Raw genomic sequence first — 21,344 nt, forward strand, 5'->3', positions numbered from 1 at the left:
AAAAAAAAAAAAAAAAATGCACTGACCCATGTCACTTTAGTTTTGTGTATTTCACTGTACATAAATTATATTTCAATAAAATGCATTAAAAAAATGAATTTGCTCTGTAAACTCTCACCCAAATCACAATTTTAGAAAAAAAGTGCCTTGTTTGTCAACATTTAAAATTCAGAGTTCATTATTTAAAAAAAAAAAAAAAACTTGTAGAATAAAAAGCAAATCCAAGGTGTAGAAAGTGGCTCAATTGTGAATAAAAGTTATGTAGCAAACTACCCAAACCCCTAATGGTGCTGTCACTGCTGAGAGGGTGACGAAGGTGAGAGAATGTTAAGAATCACCTTTCATGGTAAGAATCCAAGACTCAAGAAATAATAGAAAAACATGGTGTTTAGAAACAAAAAGTAAGTATCAGAAGGAACAACTATAAATATTTAAAGTACTATTTCATTTATACAATTATTTGTATAAAAATTAACTTTATTAAATTTAACTCTATAATAATCTAAAGATATGCTTATAATATGATCAGCTAGTGTTTTGCAGTCCTTTTCCAATGAAGTAAGTAAAGAAATAGGAGAGCTGCCTAGAACCCTAGCACACAGGAAGATATCTGAAGTCTCCTACTATTTATAAAAATTTATACCAGTTTTGCTTTCTAGTGGCTCTGTGGAAAACGTGGAGGCCTGAGTGTAATCACACCATTCAGCCAGGTGAGAACTGATGGTGGCTTGGACCAGAAGTGGGGGATTGAAGGGAGAGCCATCAGGACCAGCTGTTGGGTCTGAATGTGGGGTGTGAGGGAACAAAACATCATGGGAGACACCGAGTTCTTGCTTGAGCAACTAGGGGCTGCTGTTTACTGACCTGGGGAACATGTCTGGAGAGAAGTGGGGATCAACAATTCCAAGGTGGCTGCTTAATGGGAGTCTGTAAGACATCAGTGTGTCTGTAAGACCTCATCAGTATTGAGGTGAAATTGCACCTCAATAAGGTTGTTTTTTAAAAATTAAAAAAATACACATTGAATGGACTGCTGAATACACAACTCTGGCAGTCCAGGCCGGACACAGAGATTTGTGATTGGTATTTAAAGTCAGAAAAGCAAACAAACCAAAAACCAAACTCACTACCATGGAGTGGGTTCTGACTCACAGCAACCCTTCCTTGGGTTTCCGAGGCAGTATCTCTATGGAAATAGATTGCAAATAGATTGCCCAATCTTTCTTCACAACAGTGGCTGGTGGGTGTGAACTGCTAGCCTTCTGGTTAGCAGTCAAATGCCGTAGGCACACCACCACCAGAGCTCCCTGTAAAGCCAAGGGACTTAAATAAATTCCCAGAGTGAGAGAAGAGAACGGGAAGGACAGAAGTCTGAAGGCATCGCTGGGCCACTTTGCCTCTGGAGGGGTGCCAGCAGCAGGAGCCAGGGCAGGAGGCACAGAGAGGCCCGGAGAGTGAAGAGTTACAGAAGCTCTGAATCATAATTCAGTTCAGCTGCAAACAGAAAACCCCCCAAAACAACAGTGGCTTAAACAAGATAAAAGCCTATCTGGTCAGCACTTCAGGCTGGGACGGCGGCTCCACAAAGACATCGGGAACCCAAGTTCCTTTCAGCTTTTAGTTCCACCATCCCCAGGATACACGGCCCTTGTCCTCATGACCCACAATCGCTCCTGAAGCCCCAGCTCTCACACTCACGCTCCAGGCAGCTGATAGAGGGTGGAGGTGAAGGATGTACCTTTTTCCTTTCAGGAGACTTCGTAGAAATCCAGTACATCACTTTTTCACTTATGTTTTCTTGATCAAAATTTAGTTACCTTTCCACTCCCAACTGCAATGGGGGCTGGGAAACTAAGTCTTCTAGCTGGGTATACGGCCACTGTAGAAGAGGGGAACCGAGGAAAGGAGGCCCAGAGAAGGGGAAAGGCCAAGCTCAAGACCTCCTACAGGCAGTGGCCTCTGTTCCCCAGTGAAGCCAGAGCATCTTTGGGGACTGGGATGGGCAGCCTGAGCCAGAGGCTTGGGAGATCTCTGGCTGGGTTTCAATCCCTTCAGTCTTTGGAAAATTCCACTATGAGTCTAGAAGCAAGAATAATCAATCCTTACAGAGAACAGCAAGGAGGCCACTGTAGTGAAGCCAGGGGGTGAGGGAGATGGTAGTTGAGGCCAGCAGAGCAGCAAGGAGCCAGGTCCCAAGTTCAGCCTTGGCTGTTGCTGTGAGTGGGTGGGTGCAAGTATGACATGACCCAACTCCTACGTGAAACCCAACTTCAGTAGCAGTGAAGGGAGCCGGGGCAGAGCAGTGAACAGTGTGGGGACCATGGCAGTTGTCCCAGTGAGAGATGATGGTGGATCTGACCCAAGTAGCAGCAATGGAAGTGGTGAGAAGCGCTAAGATTCCAGAGATATTCTGAAGATGAAACTATGATTTTGGAATGGACGAGATGAAGAAACTGGTGAAAAAAGGAGACAACACCTAGGTTTTTGGCCTGAAAACAATCACACAGATAAGCTCACAGGGGAGCAAGTTTTAGGGGAAGACCATGGATGGGTTGGTTTGGGGCAGGTCAAGTTTGAGGTGTTAGATATTCAAGTCAAGATATGAAGTAGGCCAGGCCATAGGATTCGGGCGATTAGATGAGGAGGAACCAGTGAGAAAGGGAGCCTGAGGACTGGACGAGAAAGGTCACATACTAGCTGACCGGTCAGAGAGGAAGACGACCACTGAGTCTGGGGGATGGGCGGGCCCTCCTCCCCAACTCCAGCTCAGCCCAGAGCCTGGTCTGAGAAACAGAAGGGAGGAACGACCACTTCCCTAAGGCCACAGTTCTTTCTGCTGACCCAGTTCTTTATGCTGCCCTCAATGGCTCTGATCACAACCTTCTGAGACAATGTTTGTGAGATTTTTCACTCTGACACACAAAGCTCTAGATAAAGGGTCAGCAAACCAAGGCCCTTGGGCCAAACCTGCCTGTCTCAGTCACGTTTTGTTAGAACACAGTCCCATGTGGTCAGGGGTTGTCTATGGTTGTTTTCACTCTACAACAGCCGGAATGAGTAGTTGCCACAGAGACCATGTGGCTGTAATACTTCCTGCCTGGCCTACTGCCTGGTCGTTTCCATGAAAAGCGTCCTGAGCCAGGTCTTCATCGTAACCGTGCATTGTGTTCTGTTAGAGGAGTACATAACAAGATAGTTAATAAGAATTTTTTTTTGCTATTATGAAAAAGTTACAATAAATAAATTGTGAACTATGTTTGCTTGGGCTCAGGGACACACCTACAAGTGGAATTCCTGCTTTGTGGATACAGTCATCTTGTTTTCGTAGATTTTGCCAAATGCTCTCCAGCACGGCTGAAATCATTTTTACTCCCATCAGCAGAGTAAAAAGTTCCCATCTTTTCACATTCTCCTAAAGCTTGATACTGTGTCTGGTCATTGCTAACTGTATTATTCACGAGTCTCTTCTTGTTTGTAGATGTCCTTGGATTTTTTTCTGGCTGTCAATTACAGTTTTGCTCCTTTCTATCCAATCTGAAACAATTTTCCTTTTCTTGTTCTTGCTCTGGCTGGGGATTCCACACAATACTGAATAAAAACCCTCTGTTCCTGACTTTAAAGAGAATGCTATTTCACCATGTAGTATGGCATTTGACCATTAAGGGTGGCATGTGTGGCAGCTATCTTGATAGGACTCACCTGGAAAACCATCTAGACCAGTTGGTTTTTATGGAGGGTGTATCTTTTTTTTTTTTCAATTCCTTAATAGGTATAGGTAGGGCTATTGAGTTTGTCTATTTCTTTTTGAGTTAGTTTTACAAATTACTTTTTTTTTTTTTTTTAGGAAATTGTCCCTTTCATGAGTTCTAAATATACTGGCATGTTGTTGTTGTTGTTATGTGCCGTCGAGTCAGCCCCGACTCATAGCGACCCCTCCTTGGGTTTCCGAGGCAGTATCACTACGGAAGTAGGATTGCCCAACCTTCCTTCTGAGGAAAATATACTGGCATAAAGTTGTTTAAAATATTCTGGTCACTTTTGTGATTTCCATCTGTAGTTATGTCTCTTTTGCATACTAATGCTCATTTTATTGGTCTTTTCAAAGATGTGTTGACGTGTTGATCCATATATGACTGTTTTTGTTTTCTAGTTCATTAATTCCTACTGTTAATTTTATAATATTCCATTTTCTTTGGGTTTACACGGTTACTCTTTTTTTGAATTTGACACTCTGCTTATAATTTTATATTAAATTACTAATATATGGAATAAGGCTATAAATCTCCTTAAAGAGTGCTGTTTTAGTTGCCCCCTCCCCCTTTGGCCCAAGTTTTGGCATATGTCTTCAGTTTTTACGAAAGGTAAGTATTTTTCATTTCTACATAATTTCAGCTTTGAGTAAGGAGTTATTTGAAAGTATGTTTAAATTTCCACTTCCTCACTTCTGTGGTCAGAGAATACAGTCTGCCTGAAATTGATTATTTGATATCTGTTGAGATTTGTCTGGAGGCCGAGTAGTCAATCAGTTTTTATAAATGTTCCACATGTGACTGCAAGTAACTTGTTGGATCCAGGATTACTGTGTTAAAAACCTTCTATATCTTTTCTTTTTTGGCTGCTTGGTCCAGCAGTTACTGAGAGGGTATGTTAAAAATTTCCCAGTATAGAACACTTTGATTAGGATTCTATAGTAGATTTTATAGTAGAATCTTGATCAAAAGGGGGGAAATGTAGAATAGAATTCAATACTCAAGGAATCCAGATTTTCTGGAGCCATGGAGGCTTGATGAACCTCTGAAACTATGCCCTGACATAATCTTTAAACCTTAAACCAAAAACATCCCCTGAAGTCTTCTTAAAACCAAATAACAGTTTAGCTTAAAAGGAGCTCTGGTGACATAGCAGATAAAGCATCTGGCTGCTAACCAGAAGGTTGGTGGTTCAAACCCATCAGCTGCTCCATGGAAGGAAGGTGGGGCGATCTACTTTTGTAAAGATTTACTGCCTTGGATTTGGAGGGGAAAAAAAAAAAAAAAAAAGGGGGGGACCCGGTTTGCTGGTCCGATAGAGCCTAGTGGAACCACTGAGACTATGGCCCCTAGCTGCCCTTCAGGTCTGGAATTGAACCCACACCTGTGGTTTCCAGCCAAACAAAAGACAGACATATGAGTTAAACATTTACCTCAAGTAGATACACTCCTCGGAGAGAACAATCATGGGAGAAAGAAGGGCTGCTTATGCACAGGGAGACAGCTCAGGGGGCAGGAGTGTATGGAGGGATGGACACAGGGAAGAGGTAACTATGGGGAGCAGGTGGGAGGGGAGCTTATTGCATTCTGGTAAACTGTGGTCAATGACATGAGACAAAGTATATGTGAACTGCTGTATGGAAAGTGAATTTGCTCTGTAAATCTTCACCCAAATCACAATTAAAAAAAAAAAAAGACTTACTGCCTTGGAAATCCAATGGGGACAGCTATGAGTAGGAATCAACTCAATGGCAGTGAGTTTGGTTTCGGTTTAAGTAAAAAGCATCTGCCTTGGGCACTGTGTTCTTTCAAGATCTATCTTCATGATCAAATTGACAACAGCAACTTGAAAGATTAAATAAGAAATTTAGGGGGCAGTCAGCTTATGTTAACGGGGAAAGAATAAGTCAGACAAGGAGGGTGAGAATGCTTGCACAGCTTGAAGAATGCAGCCAATATCAATGAACTATACATGCAGAAACTGTTGCATTGGTCTATGCTTTGCTGTGTATATTTTCAACAACAAAATAATTTTTTTTTTTAAAGATTTGAAAACAATAAAAAAAAATTTGTTAGTATGATTGAGGATTTGGCAATTTCTCCTCATACTTCTGTCATTTTGTGTATATTCAGCCTTTATACCTGCAACACACAAGTTCAGAAATGTACCATCTTCCATTCATCATTTTCTGGTGAGCATCTTTAACCCTAACAATATCTGTGCCTTAAAGTCTATTTTGTCTGATTTTGCTGTATTTATCTTCTAGTTAGTTTTAGTAAATCTTTCCCATCTTTTCTACTTTTAATGCTTTTAGCTGTTAAGTGTGCTCTTGTACATAGCATAGAGCTGGACTTTTTTTTTTTTTTTTTTGCCAATATGATACTTCTTTTTAATAGGTGAATTTAAAACACATTTCCTACCCCTGGTTTGGGGCTGTTCCTTATCATCCTTTTCACTCTCTTCCTTTTTCTCCTTTCTGCCTTCTGTTATACTTTTAGCACCCTTTATTACCCTCTTCTCAGTACTGACAGTTATACATTCTATTTCTACTCTTTTTTAAAAAAAAATTGCAGTATTTCCTCCCCTCCCCTCCCACCCCTGGTAACCAACAAAGAAAGTTTCCTTCCATATACAAACCTTTCCTTGACTTTTTACAATAATGAACTAATACTACATTTGTCCTTCTGTGATTGACTTATTTCACTCAGTGTAATGTCCTCCAAGTTCATCTATGTTATGCAGATTCCACATTATTCTTTAGTGTTGCATATTATTCCATTGTGTGTATGTACCATAGTTTGGTTATCCATTCTTCTGTTGATGGGCACCTAGGTTGTTTCCATCTTTTTGATATTGTAAATAGTGATGCGATGCAAATGGGTGTGCATATATCTGTTCTTTTTCGTGGTCACTCTTAACTGTTTACAATACATACTTGACTTTACAAAGATAGACAACTATCAAAATCTTTATTCTCCTCTCAAATAAATCAGACTATTTAGAACACTTAAACTCTGATTAACTTCTCCTGTTTTACATGTTATTGTGTCCTATATACCTTGTTTTTGTACCCTACAAATTAATCATTATTATTACTATTCTAAAGGAGATCTGGTAGTATTCTGATTAAGCATTTAGCTGCTAACCAAAAGGTTGGCAGTTTGAAACCACCAGATGCACAGTCAACCACCCTAATGGACCAACTTGTTGGACCTATGGGCTCAGGACCATGGTCGCAAGGGACATCAAGCTCAATTGGCATAACATACTACACAAAAGCACTGTTCTACAGCCTGTTTTGGTGAGTAGCAACTGGGGTCTTAAAAGCTTGCAAACAGCCATCTAGATGCAACAATAGGTCTCTCTTCATCCAAAGCAAAGAACAAAGAAAACCAAAGATGTGTGCAAACAGTCCAAGAGACTAGTGGACCATATGAACCTCAGCCTATATGACCATGAGACCAGAACTAGATGGTACCCAGCTATCACTATCAACCACTCAGAAAGGGATCAGTGCAGGAGATCCTGAATGTATGGAAGAACAATGTGGGACTAAATTCAAAATCCTAAAAAAAAAGAAGACTAGGTTTACTGATCTGATTGAGCCTGGTAAGACCTCTGAGACTAAGGCCCCTAGTTAACCTTGAGGTCTGGAATTGAACTCACTCCTGTGGCTTCCAGCCAAATAACAGGCATACAGGGTGAACATTTACATCACGTAGATATAGTCCTTAGAAAGATCAATCTTGGGAGAACAGAAGAGCAGTATTTGCACAGGGAGACAGCTCAAGGGGCAGGAATACACAGGAAAAGACACAGGGAAAAGGTAACTACAGGGAGGAAATGGGAAGAGAGCTGTTACATTGTGGGGAGTTGCAGTCAATGTCATGAAACAATGCGTATGAACTGCTGTTTGGAAAATGAATTTGCTCTGTAAACTCTCACCCAAAAAAACTTAAAAAAGAAAGAAAGAAAGAAACTACCAGTCACTCTGCAGGAGAAATGAGGCAGTCCACTTCCATAAAGATTTATAGCCTTGGAAACTCTGTAGACAGTTCTACTCTGTCCTATAGGGTCACTGAGTCAGAAGAGACTCAACGGCTGTGGGTACCACTTTTAAAAGGAGCCCCAGTGGCACAGTGATTAACTGGTCGCCTAACTGAAAAGTCAGCTATTCAAACCCACCAGCTGCTCAGCAGGAGAAAGATATGGCAGTCTGCTTCCATAAACATTTACAGCCTTAAAAACTCTTGAGGGGGCATTTCTACTCTGTCCTATAGGGTTAATATGAGTTGGAATCAATTCCACAGCAATGGGTTTAGTTTTCTAAAAACTATTATTACTGTTCTATATTAAGTGCTTGTTTAAATTTACCTACAAGTTTACCAATTTATGCCCTCACCATTTTTTCACCTTTTTTCTCCCTTCTGGGTTACATGTTCTTGTTCTTGAAGTTCATCCTTTAAAAATTATTCCAGCAATCATCTTGCCAAAATACCTTAATACATCTTTCCTTCTCCTAGACTCTTAAGTTATGAATTAACTATTGGTTGACAATATTTCTCCCTCAGAAGTTGAAGACACTACATTTTATTCTGGCTTTTATATTTGTTACTGAGAAGTCAGCTGTCAGTCTAACGTTTCTCCCACATCCTTTCTATTCGCTCCTTCCGGAACTTGGACCTGTGAATCCTCAGTTTATTATTCATGTTGTTGTTGTTGTTGTTGTTATGTGCCGTCGAGTCGGCCCCGACTCATAGCGACCCCTCCTTGGGTTTCCGAGGCAGTATCACTACGGAAGTAGGATTGCCCAACCTTCCTTCCGAGGAGTGGCTGGTGGGTTTGAACCGCCAGCGGTCTGGTTAGCAGGCAAGTGTCTTAGCCACTATGCTACCAGATATTATTATTCATGTTACTTACTCTTTTTCTTTTCCATCACTTTGTTTTTCTGGATACAATGCTTCTGATCTATCCTCCAGTTCAGTGAGTTTCTCTTCTGCTGTGTCTAACCTGTTTTCTTACCCTATCCACCAAGACTTGAATTTCAATGGCTCCATTTTCCAAGTTCAGAAATTATTTTTAAAACCTATCTTCTTTCCAACGTCTTGCTCTTTCTATACGTTTAAATAGCTCCTCTCCCTCGTTTTGTTCTCTAATTGTAAACTCCATGAAAGCAACAACGACTTTGTTTGGGTCACTGCTGTTACCTCCAGCCCCCAGTACAATCCTTGGAACGCAACAGACTGACTGCGCGTTTGTCCAATGACTTAGAGCGAGAATAGGTGGCAGCTGAGTTACTGCCTGATCCACGCTGTCCTACCGCCATGAGTTACACAACCGAGATTGGGTCTCTCTTCCCTTCTCTCTACCCTTTTCTCACAACGCTCTCGCTGTTTTTCAGTTCTCACCTCAGTCTGGACCTTGGGAAGATGTGTCCGCGCAGACCATGACGTCACAGGGCTGTGACGCTCCCTGGAAGCCCCCACCCCTTCGCGTCGCCGGGCTGGGAATCCAAGCTCTTTGCGCCGTGACGCCACAGACCCGGGCGGGCGGGTTTTGCGTCGGCCCAATGGGAGCCGCGCGCAGGCCACCCCTTTAAGGAATGTTGTGACCTGACGTCACCGGGCGAGTTACCTCCCGGAGCCGCAGCCGCTGGGCTCAGCGCGAACCCCGGAGCCCTTCAACGCGAGGCGAGGAGCCCCCGGAGCCCCCGAACCGCAGCCACATCCCGGCGACGCGCACCCCGAAGCCCCAGCCTGCGCGCCCCGCCGGGCCCGCGCGATGCCCTCGGACCGGCCTTTCAAGCAGCGGCGGAGCTTCGGTGAGGCCTGGCGGGTGATCCACGAACGCGGCGTGGGGGTCGTAGGGGGGCCTGGACCCACTCCGAAATGCTGCTGGTGACGTCATCCCCATGACGTCAGACTCCAGTTGGAGCCCGGGCTGGGAGACAGGCTCCTGCCTGGACCAGGGGTCTCCCACCTCCCCACTCGGTCTTGTGCCAGGGGCAGTGGGCCTGACGACCGGTGGGCGGGGGCTGGAGCAGGCGGGGCGTGGTCGGGGGCCGCCCCTCGGGAACAGGCGGGCGGGGCCGCGGGCATCACCGCGGCCTTGGGCCTCAACGCCCGACGGCCGTCCGCAGCCGACCGCTGTAAGGAGGTCCAGCAGATCCGCGACCAGCACCCCAGCAAGATCCCGGTGAGTCCGCCGCCCCCTCCCTATCCCCGCCCTGCCCCAGGCCCCGCCTCGGGCTCCACAGTGACTCCCCCCCTTTCCCAGGTGATCATCGAGCGTTACAAGGGTGAGAAGCAGCTGCCCGTCCTGGATAAGACCAAGTTTCTGGTCCCCGACCACGTCAACATGAGTGAACTGGTCAAGATCATCAGGTATGCGAGCTGCAGCCGCCCGCTGAAGGGGACCTTGGGCACTTGCATCCGGCTGGGGTTGGGCAGGGGCTGGGTCCCCTCTCAGAAGGGGCTAGGGTGGAGCCAGGGGCCTGGGACCAGTGTCGAGCACCCATTCTGGGAAAGCCAGACCCAAGGTCGGGGATAGGGTCAGTGTGGAGTCAGAGATGAGAGCCTCTTGAAAGGCCTGAGGTGGGTGTGAAGCTAAAGTTGGGAGCCATTCTGGGGACAGGGTCGGGGCTGCACCTGCCCAGGGGCCAGGCAGCTAGCCCACAGTCCACAACCCTCCTGCCCGCCTCAGGCGCCGCCTGCAGCTGAACCCCACGCAGGCCTTCTTCCTGCTGGTGAACCAACACAGCATGGTGAGCGTGTCCACACCCATCGCAGACATCTACGAGCAGGAGAAGGACGAGGATGGCTTCCTCTACATGGTCTACGCCTCCCAAGAAACCTTCGGCTTCTGAGCCTGCAGTAGGGGGAAAGGGGTTTAGCCTGGGAGTTGGGGGGGCCGGTCAGGCTCTGCCCAGGGAGCCCCTGTCTCTTGAACTGAGTAGCCTCTGGCCCTGGTGGGCTGGGCAGGGATGTGACCACCAACCGTGCCTGCTCTGCCCCTGGGTGGATCCTGGGCCAGTCACTTTAGGGTTGCCCCTCTGGGTGCTGCCTGGGATGGGGGAGAGTGGGAAGCAATGCCCCGCATCCCTGCTCTGTGCAGTTTGTCTTTTTTTTTTAGGCCCCTGCCTGTCTGCCCATCTGTCCCTCACCCACATGAGGCGCTGCCCCCTGCCTGGACCTGCTTACCCCTAAGGAGTGGCCCCCCGGCTCCCCGGGTCTTGACATGGTGTATAGATCTGTGGTTACTGTCCCTCTGCAGAATAAAGATTGCTCAGGCCTGCCTGGCCCTCTGCCTCCAGCTGCTTGCTTGGGGGGTAGGAAGGGCTGCTGATGGGACTGTTCAGAACCATTTTCATCCTACAGGGTACAGGCATGTGTTCTGTGAACTCAGGGCTCATTTAGAAACCCATGTCTGTGTGTACACTTGGTGTTATTAGGTGCCATTGAGTCCGCTCTGACCCTGTGACAGTAAAACTTCTCCACAGGCTTCTCCTCATGGAAGCACACTGCCGGGTCTTTCTTTCACAGAGCTGCTAGGTGGGTTTAAACTGTCTACCTTTAGTACCATAGCAGTTTTAGGGGCTAAGCCCACCTTCTCCAGGCATGCACTGTGGTCCCAGAATAGACTGGTTTATAACAAAAAACATTTATTAAGTGGCCATAACCCAACAAGCCCTGCCCACTTGGTTCTTCCCCCTTTCCACCTGGGGGTGGCTCCTTGGTGTGCAGAATCACAAAGTGGGGGTGCACCTGGCTCTTCTCCACGGGCCTTGCTGCCAGCCATGGCACCCCTCTGGTGCCAGGAATTTGTGATCCTGGACTTGAACACCATCTGCCCAGGGACTAGCCTGCTGACAATCGTGGCCGGAAGGCATAGCCCAGCTCCCAGCCTTTCTATCCCTTCGAAGTCTGTGCAGCCTTGTGCCTAGCCAGGCCTACTTGAGCACAAGCATGGCTTCCGTGCCGTCCTTGGTGGTCAAATAGAGACCGTGTGTGAGGTAGTACTCTCGCCGCAGGAAGGCGTAGAAGTAATCAGAGATGAGCAGGATCTGGAGGGAGAGAGGGGATGTGAGAAGCTGGGGAGCACCTCGCTCTGAACCCAGAGTCCCTGAGGAGTTGGGCAGCTGCTAGGAGACGGGAAGGCCCAAGCCCAGCATCTCCATCAAGGCCCCAGCCTATACCTGGATAATAGCCACTGGGAAGACACTGCTCAGGGGCCCCCCACCTTAGGGTCCACCCTTGGCCCTGCAAGGTCTTGGCCCCTCAAAAGATGCCTGTACCATGCCCCCTTTTCCTCCCATGATCCCCATCTCCCATCTGTGGCCTCTGAACACCAGACTGGTCCATCTGCATCCACAGGGCCTCCACCTTACCAGGGTGTGCTCCACAGGCCCCCCCACCCCACCTGAACCCACGTCAAACTTGCCTCCCTCCCTTTCAAATCTGTTTCTCCTACTGGGCACACGTGCCCCCATCTTCCACCTGGGTGCCAAGGCCACAGAATTATTTGACGCTTCTCACCCCAACATCCCATCCCCCTCATCCAGTAAACCACCAAGTCCTCTCAGTTGTACCTCTTAAACTGTTTAAGAGTTCTGTTCATTCCCACGGCCAGCACTCTGGACAAAGCTACTGTCAACTCATAATACAGTAAGGCCTCCTCCTTCAGCTCTCTAATTTCAAAACACTCCCCTCCAGTCCATTCCCCTTAGAATTGGAAGGAACTTTGCAAAAAATGTAAACCTGGTCATGTTATTTTCCAGCTTAAAGTTCCCCAAGGGCCGTCCGTGGCTTCCTCACTGGGCCTCTCCTCCTGCTGCAGATCCCCTGCCGTGTCCTCGGCAATGCTCTTTCCTTTCATCTCTCAGGGCTTTTTTGCCAGGAAGGACCACTTTCTGAGAAGCTCTCCTTTATTCCCAGATTAGGTCTTGGCCGTATCTGCCTCTATATGGTAACACAAACTCATCCAGATTGCAATTTTACATTCATCTGTGTGACTGCTCCATGACCGTGGTCTCTTCACTGGACGGGAAGCTCCACTGGGGCAGGTTCCCTGAGTGGGATGGCTCACCACTGGATCTCCCTGCCCAGCTCAGTGTGTCTTTCTCGTCCTGGGCTACCAAATCAAAAGGGTCCTAGACGCGTGGCTCACAATCCCCCACACTGAGATCAAGAGAAGATCAGGGATTTGCTAGGATCACCTCCACACAGGACCCAGAGTTGTTCAATCCCACCCATCCCAAGCTGCCTAAGACCTCCAGTGCCTACAGCAGGAGAGGCAGGGGCCCAGGCCCACCACTGCAGCCACCAATAGTTCACAGGCACTTACAGGGCCAGCACTAGAGTATCAGCACCAAACACTGCCAACCACCCTCATGGCACAGACAGGGAGACTGAGGCCCAGAGCAGAAGAGGTGCTCAGCTAGGGTTTTAGAAATTAAGCTGAGCCTGGGATCTAGGCCACCAGCCCCCAGCACCTGTACTTTTCTCACTCACCCTAAGAGCAAGCAGTTAAACACACTGTGGGCAGGAAGGAAAACATGGAGAGGCCTGGAGGAGTTCAGGGAGGTGAACATCACTGTCAGTGATGGGCTCAGGGCAAGTACTTGCCATTCTTACACCACAGGAGCCTCTCTGAGGGTTTGATCCAAGGGTTTGATCCCTGTCTTACAGATGAGGAAACAGTCTCAGTCCCTCCAAGTGGCCACAGGCCTGCAAGGTGATGCACCTGGGGCCCAGGCTGACCAAGGGCACAGGTGTCAGAGGAGCACCCAGAGCCCAGGCAGCCCCTGGAGGTCTTGCTCCACAGCTGCCCAGAGTGGCCTCCAAGGTGGGGGTGGTATCATGGCAGATGCTAATCTCATACCCTGCAACAGGCTTTTTCACTCATGCCCTAAAATGCCCTGGCTGGGAAAGAAGAGCCCGTGCAGTGCCTGGGCTGCTGAGGGAAACCGTGAGCCAGGTCAGATGAGAGGCAGATCCTAAGTCACAATTCATAACAAAACAAAATGAGGCAACTCCACTGTTACACAACAACAAGTTAGACAGGAAGTAGGAAGTGACAATATGTATTAGGTTAAATTATATAAAACTGTCATTTTTATAGATCAAAAATGGTTGCATCATTGGCAATTTCATATAGTTCAATCTAATATAAAATGGAGGGAAAAAAAGCAAGAAATACAAATAGTATACATGTTATTTAGAAGTACCAAAAGAAATAACTATAAAATTTTAAGGGGCTATTCTTTTTCCTTATATGCCTTATTAGGAAATAAAAATTTGATAAAAATAAAATTCAATTAAAAACAAGCACCCAATAAAAAACTGAATAAATAAATAAAAGGAGAAGAGACAAATCTTCCTTATGGAAGAATTGCAATAACATATGCAGATACTCCAGGAGGTGGAGCTTAACTACTACCCAAACCCCAACTATGATGGCTAGACTTGGTGACTCACTTCCAAAGCGTGGTACAGGGAGTTACTTGGTATGCCCCTTCTAGCCATGGTTTTTGTGACTCCCACCAGATGATTGGGTGGGACTATGCCCATGTAAGGTGCTTGTGGCCCACAAAGGGGATCGGATAGCTTGTTCCAAAAACCAAAAAACCAAACTCATTGCCACTGACTTGGATACAACTCAAAGCGACCCCTCCTTGGGCTTCCATGGCAGTATCACTACAGAAGTAGATTGCCCAACCCTGCCTTCCAAGGAGTGGCTGGTGGGCTTGAACCGCCAGCCTTCTGGTTAGCAGTCAAATGCCTTAGGCACTATGCCACCAGAACTCCCTGACAGCTTGTTAGTAATGTAAATAAGGTGCATGGCACCCTTGTGTTGGTGGGACCATGTAAATAAGGTGTATAGAACCCTAATGCTGGGACTGGTCTGGTGGTGTAGTAACTAAGGCATCTGACTGTTAACCAGAAGGCTGGCAGTTCAAACCCACCAGCCACTCCTCAGAAGGAAGACTGGGCAATCTATTTCCATAGAGATACTACCTGAGAAATCCAAGGAGGGGTGGCTATGAGTTGGGATCAACTCGACGGCAGTGAGTTTGGTTTTCGGTTTCTAGGCTTAAAGTGGGAGCTATGGTGGCAGAGTGCCTAAGGTATTTGACTGCTAACCAGAAGGCTGATGGTTGAAACCCACCAGCCACTGCTTGGAAGGAAAACTGGGCACTCTACTTCCAAGATACTGCCTCAGAAACCCAAATCAACTTGACTGCAGTGAGTTTTTTCTTTTCTTTTTTTTTTTTTTAGGCTTAGAGTGAGCCCTCCAAGAAGCAGAAGAGGGTAATCTCACTGCTATCAAAAGAAAAAAAAAGCCAGAGCTGGAGTGGAGTCCATGCTTGGACCTGAGATCCCTGCACTGGACCTTCTTGGCAGAAATTTGGCAGAGAGACTGGCATGAGCATCGAGAGACTGGCACAAGACAGGGTGGTGGGCTTGCCAGCCCACAGAGTGAGAAAGCTGAGTGCCTTTGGGGAGGAGGCTTGAAGGCCAAGTGGGGTGCACCTAGGTATACTTATTGGCAGAGCTAAATGAGCTTTGAAACATTTTCCTGAGCAGCAGAGGCCAGGCTGAGAGGCATGCCTTTGGACATGGCCAAGGGGAGGCAGTCCTGATTGAAAAAATTTATCCTAAGCGTTCCTGAACCTGAAATGTAACTTGTTTCTTCCTCATGAACACCATAATTGTGAGTATTGTCCATGAGTTGTGTGTGGCCACTGCAATGAGTTACTGAACCCAGCAATGAAACAGTGCCATGGGAGGGACAGTTGGTGTCAGAACTGGTAAAAAGGTGGGAAGGTGGCTTCATAGGAATCAGCTTTGAGCTGATGCTGTTGACCCTTCTCTCTCCCCTCATGAAGGTAGAAGAGATCAGAAAAGGATGCACCCCCATGCCCTTTTTGCACAAAGAATAACGCTGGGAAAGAGAAAATACTAACTTTATAGTGCAGAAACCTGTCAACCGCTACCTTAACCAAGTGATGACGGTCAGCATCATCAGTGATGTCACATGGCTAGCATGTACCCCTGATATGATGAGATGTGTTCTTTCTAAAAGCTCATAATGTCAGTGTAATTATGAGAAAAGACAAACCCAAATTGAGTGACACTGGACAGGATAACTGGCCTGTATTTCTTAAGAGCATCAAGGTCATGGAAAATAAGGGAAGATTGAGTTCTATCACAGAGCAGAGGACACTGGGAGACCCAACAACTAAATGCGATGTGTTCCTCTGGACTGGCTCCTGGAACAGAAAGAAGCCATTCATTGAAAAGCTGGTGAAATCAAATTCAAGTCTGGAGTTTAGTCAACAGTAATTTATCTGTAAGAAGCCCTGGTGGTACAATGATTAAGCACTCAGCTGCTAACAGAAAGAGTGGCAGTTCAAACTCACCTAGTGGCTCCACGGGAAAAAGACCTAGTGGCCTGCTCCCATAAAAATTACAAGTAGTCAAATGTGGATGGCAGAATCTAGGCGGTGGGTTAGATTTAGCTGTTCAATGCAAAATCTTTCAACTTTGTTGGGTGTTTGAACACTTTCATATTAAAGTGTCAGGAGAATAGAGAGGCCTGTGTGCTCACTTGAACTGTCTGGAACTGAAGGTCACCATCTCCCAAAGAATGGGCATCTCCACGGGCACCACATACCCTGGAGGCTTGGCTCTTTCAGAGAGAAGGGTTTGGCTGAAACAACCTCTTCTGACCTCGGGGCTTTCCATTTGGACTGTGAGGAGAAGGGATTTCCCAGAGCCCCAAGGATTCAGCTAACACTACAGCTGCAGACTCAGAGCCCCCTTGCCCAGTCTGGGCAGGGCGAAGTTGGGCAAGAAACAGAGGAAATAGCATGGGCTAGTTAGTGGCTCTGTGACCCAATGGAAGTCACTTCCCGTTCCCTACGCTTCATATGTCTTACCTGGAAAATGAGTTTTTTACTCACAAAGATGGGCTCCCCTAGTCCTTGTCCTGGACTTAGAGGCTCCAAAGCATGTCTGCCCTTCTGTCCCCACAGGGACCAGAGAGCAGCCCTGTTCTCTGAACCTGCCCTCACCTAACATCACATTGCTGAGCCTCTTTCCTCCCATTAATGACTAATTTCCCCCCCAAACTTCCTGACTCAGCCCCCTTTTTTCCCTTCCCACAGCTACCTCTCAATGGGAAGCCTGCACCTGAGAGAAGGAACTGTCTGTCACACACACTCTCTCTCTCTTTGATACACAGGCTCACACACACACTCATGAGAGCCCTTCCCTTGCCTGCTCTGTTCATCACAACTGCAGCTTGGTCGTGCAAACGATGCATTACCCCACCAAATGGGGGAGCATGTGCTCTGGCTCTGTGGCCCCAGACCCTGCACAAGGCTGAGCCCTGGGAGTGGTTTGCTGGTCCCCACCCCACTGACACTGCCCTCCCTCCAGGGATGGCTCAGTCAGATGCATTCCTCTCACTGGCAGCCAGGAGGGCTCCAGGGCTGCTTGCCTTTAGGCTATGATGAAGATTGAATGGGGGGCAGCTGATAAAAGGGTGGCCTGAGGAGGAGAGGGGCAGACCAGAAGTGGAATGAAGCCATCATAACCTGCTCTAGAGTACAGGGTAGGACAGAGAAGAGACGAGGAAACTAACATCTCTGAGTGTCTACCCTGTGGTAGCTAGGCCCTTTAACCAGAACATGGCATTGAATCTTCATAACACCTTTGTGGGGCAGGGGTTATAACCTCAATGTACAGATGAGGAAACTCAGAGGTTAAGAGTCTTGCCTAGGGGTCACATGATAAGTGACAGGTTCAGGTTGCAATGCCAGTCCTGCCTGTCTGAGGCCAAACCCTGGTTTTTTTTTCCCATCACCCTACAATCTCTTCTCAATTAAGGATTCTGGGAGAGAAGAAAAGTCTGCAACCTACACTGAGTGACTCTTAATATAAGCCAGACCCAGGCTGACGTGCTGTATCACTCGAACACCTCTGCCAGGCTGTTCTTCCCGGTTCATAGATTGTCACTAGGCCAAGAAAGAGAGGCACTTTGAAAAAAAAAAAAAAAAGCAAGTAAGTACTCATGTCTTCCAAGCCAGTGCAGGTCATTAATTTAAAGCATCTTGAAGCTGCAGGGCCCAGGGTAGCAGCCTCAGCCAACATGTACCAGTGAGCTGCAGCTTCCTAGAGAAGCAAGTGCTTCTGCTCAGGCACGCCTCAGTTCCCCCAGCCTCCTATGCCTGTTGAAGACTCTAACATCGGAAGGCCAGCTCTCACTGGTGGTAACTCCTGTGGTGGTCACAGCTGGCAATCAAAAAGCAGCATCCTCTACCCACACTCCTGGGGATCTAGGCAACGCATGGAGAGAAGGCTGACTGCGGGCTTGGGGAACAGGACACAGCTTGGGTATAACCCCCCAGCTCACAAGCCTGAAGAGACACATGTGGGAGGAAAGAGTGGAGATGCAGAGCTCCACAGATGCAAAGTACGAGTGAGATCACTGGACTTCAGTCTCAGGGTCTAGAGGTCACAAAGTCAGATCAAAGGCAGCTCTACTAGCAATTATCATGGTACTTTTCAATTCACAAAGGGTTTCCCCATCTGACTTGCATTTAGTCCTCACAAGACTTCTAGGTTGAGGAACTTGAGGCCTTTGATCCACCAGCAGATTTCAACAGCCTCTTCCCCAGTGCTCTAGGTTCCAGATTCACCTCCCTTACTCTGCCCTTCTTGGCAAGTGAGGGTTTCAGACCATGACTCTGGTCACATTCATCCTCTGCTTAAACTCAACAAGGCACAACAGGGCCAGGTGCCCAAATGGTCTCACTCCCTACAAAGTGGCATGTGCCAATCCTACGGAACTGTCAGCCTCTCCCAACGCTCCACACTCGCCTGCTCACTCTCTCTCCCCCAGGTCTCGTGACCTAGAGTCCATTTAGATCCTACACAACCCTCAGGACTCCACTTAAAGACCACTTCCCCTAAGAAGCCTTTCTTAACAGCCCAGCTATGAGCTCCCCCACAACAAGGTCACTCAATCATAGCACCTATCCCACTGCCCTGTCCCTGGTCCACTTCCTTGTCTTTTTCTCTCACAGACTGTGGGCTCCTTGAAAGCAGGGCTGTCTCAGTCACCCTTAGCAAAGTGCTTGGCACATAGCAGGTACCTAATGAATATGTGCAATTAAGAAAATTAGACCCAAGGAGTTACACATCTTGCCTAAGACCTTGAGCCAGGACGGCTGGGGCTGGGAGTCCTGTCAGAGTGCAGGTTTCCAAAGTCCAAGCCTCAGCTGGCTTGGCCTCCTGTGTTTAGCTGAGGCCTATTTTGTGTCTTGGGCAGAGGCTGGGAGGCTGGGAAGAGCCTGAGAGAGACAGGGTTGGGGAGCTGAGCAGTGAACTATAAGTTTGAAGATAGGAGGGACAGAGGGATGAATTAAAACCTTGACAAAATGCTACCAGTTAAGGAAACCAAAGTAAACATGCACAGTCATCTGGAGAAGACAAGAGCTCCAGCTTGAGCCACAGGCACTTTGTTTCTGTAGAAACAAATCTTCTTACATGTGCATCTAGGACCTCGAAGCCAGGCACACAAACCCACGGGTATAATCCTGAAATGGTCCTCATCCATGCACCACCCAGCCACTAGTGAACTGCCCACCATGTCCCCACACATGTCCTCAGTGGTCCCATTCCCCAAATGACACGGCGAGGTCAAAGGAGAGGCAGTTCTAGGAGACAGGATTATGGTTTCATCTCTACTGGAATGAACAGAGTCCTGAGCAGCCCAACATACTAGAGGACTGATTCCCAGACCCCATGGCTCTAGATCTCCCTGAAAATGGAAAGCAGAGTGGTCAAGGCAGGATCAGCTAAGTAGCTACAGATTGTGGCATAAGGAGAGGGTTGGGATTGGCTTCTCACAGTGAAGAGGTAGCAGCTGTGGAGTGGTGGTCCAGACCCACTTGGAAGGGCAGAGGGAGAATGAAACGGAGTCTGTTTTGGTTACAAACACAGTGGGAATCTCAGGGCTAGCTGCTGAGATAGCAGGGGGAGGGGACTCTGGCTCTGACACTCTAGGAATCCTGCAGAGCATACCCCACAGCTCAGCTCTGACCAAAACAAAGACTGGGACTAAGAGGTGGTGGTTGTTGTTATGTGCCCTCGAATCAGACCCGACTCATAGCGACCCCTCCTTGGGTTTCCGAGGCAGTATCACTACGGAAGTGGATTGCCCCATTTTCCTTCCGAGGAGTGGCTGGTGGGTTTGAACCATCAGCCTTCTGGTTAGCAGTCAGGTGCCTTAGGCACTATGCCACCAGAGCTCCCTGGGACTAAGAGGTAGGGGTGTTCAAAACCATGTTAGATCATTGGTCATAAAATATGGTCTCTGATCCCAGATCATTCCATTCATTCATCAGTAGTCACTGAATATGAAGGCAAACATGGGTATATGGGTGGATAGATGGGTGGACAGGCTGAACAATTAGGTATGTCTATGAAGCGGGGAGTGTACCCAAGAACATGTTTAGGGTTGGCAGACAATGGTCCTATAAGTTTATGTGTATGATCTGAATTCCCAAGTGTATAGTAGAGCTGAAAAGGGGCAAGGTTGTAGTCACTGCTTGGTCACAGCCAGCTACCAAGAGGGACCGTGTAGTTGAACCTGTGGGCTTGGGACCATAGTCGCAGGGGACATCAAGCTCAATCGGCATAACATACTACACAAAACCCTGTTCCACCTCCTACTTTGGCAAGTAGTGACTGGGATTTTAAAAGCTTGCAAGCTGCCATCTAGATGCGACGATGGGTCTCTCCTTGTCCAGACCAAAGAAGAGTGAAGGAAACTAAAAATTCATGAAAACAATTGGTCCTAGTGACTGGTACACCATCCGATCTGTAGCCTATATGACTATGAGACCAGATGAACTAGATGGTGCCTGGCTACTACTGTCAACCACTTGGAAGGGGATCTATGTAGGAGATTCTTGATAGAGAGGGAGAACAATGTGGAACAAAACTCAGAATCATCTGTAGAATAAAAAAAGGGGGGGGGGGACCAGGTTTGCTGGTCCGATAGAGCCTGGTGGAACCACTGAGACTATGGTCCCTAGCTGCCCTTCAGGTCTGGAATTGAACCCATGCCTGTGGCTTCCAGCCAAACAATAGACAGGCATATGAGTTGAACATTTACCTTAGGTAGATATACTCCCTAGAGAGAACAATCATGGGAGAAAGAAGGGCTGCTTATGCACAGTAAGACAGCTCAGGGGGCAGGAGTGCATGGAGGGATGGACACAGGGAAGAGGTAACTATGGGGAGGAAGCATGAGGGGAGATGTTGCATTATGGTAAATTGTGGTCAACGTCATGAGACAAAGTGTATGTGAACTGCTGTATGGAAAGTGAATTTGCTCTGTAAATTTTCACCCAAATCACAAAAAAAAAAAAAAAAGTCACTGAATATTCTTCATGGTGCTGGGATACGGCCATGACCCAGATAGACACAGGGTATGCCCTAATGGAACCCACAGTCTACTCAGAGGAATGATAAGACCATGAATAAATACACCTTGACTAGCTTTGTGACTCTGGGTGAGTC

General features: G+C 47.4%; 2 protein-coding genes across 2 annotated transcripts in view; one reads left to right on the forward strand and one right to left on the reverse strand.

The window, feature by feature from the left end:
• The first annotated feature begins 9,531 nt into the window (after window positions 1-9,531).
• Window positions 9,532-10,615, forward strand: MAP1LC3A (microtubule associated protein 1 light chain 3 alpha). The gene is made up of 4 exons (XM_007934577.2): window positions 9,532-9,571; window positions 9,890-9,945; window positions 10,027-10,133; window positions 10,453-10,615. Exons 1-4 carry the CDS (start codon window positions 9,532-9,534, stop codon window positions 10,613-10,615), a joined length of 366 nt encoding a protein of 121 aa, XP_007932768.1.
• A 1,083-nt stretch (window positions 10,616-11,698) lies between these two features.
• Window positions 11,699-21,344, reverse strand: part of PIGU (phosphatidylinositol glycan anchor biosynthesis class U) — a 163,262-nt gene continuing 153,616 nt past the window's right edge. The window contains exon 12 of the mRNA XM_007934579.2: window positions 11,699-11,812. Within this exon, the coding sequence (XP_007932770.1) occupies window positions 11,699-11,812 (114 nt within the window). The remainder of the gene's footprint in view (window positions 11,813-21,344) is intronic.

The sequence above is a fragment of the Orycteropus afer genome, unplaced genomic scaffold, assembly GCF_000298275.1.
Source record: "Orycteropus afer afer isolate SDZICR_OR568_19922 unplaced genomic scaffold, OryAfe1.0 scaffold00020, whole genome shotgun sequence".
In the NCBI taxonomy this organism is placed as follows: Eukaryota; Metazoa; Chordata; class Mammalia; order Tubulidentata; family Orycteropodidae; genus Orycteropus; species Orycteropus afer.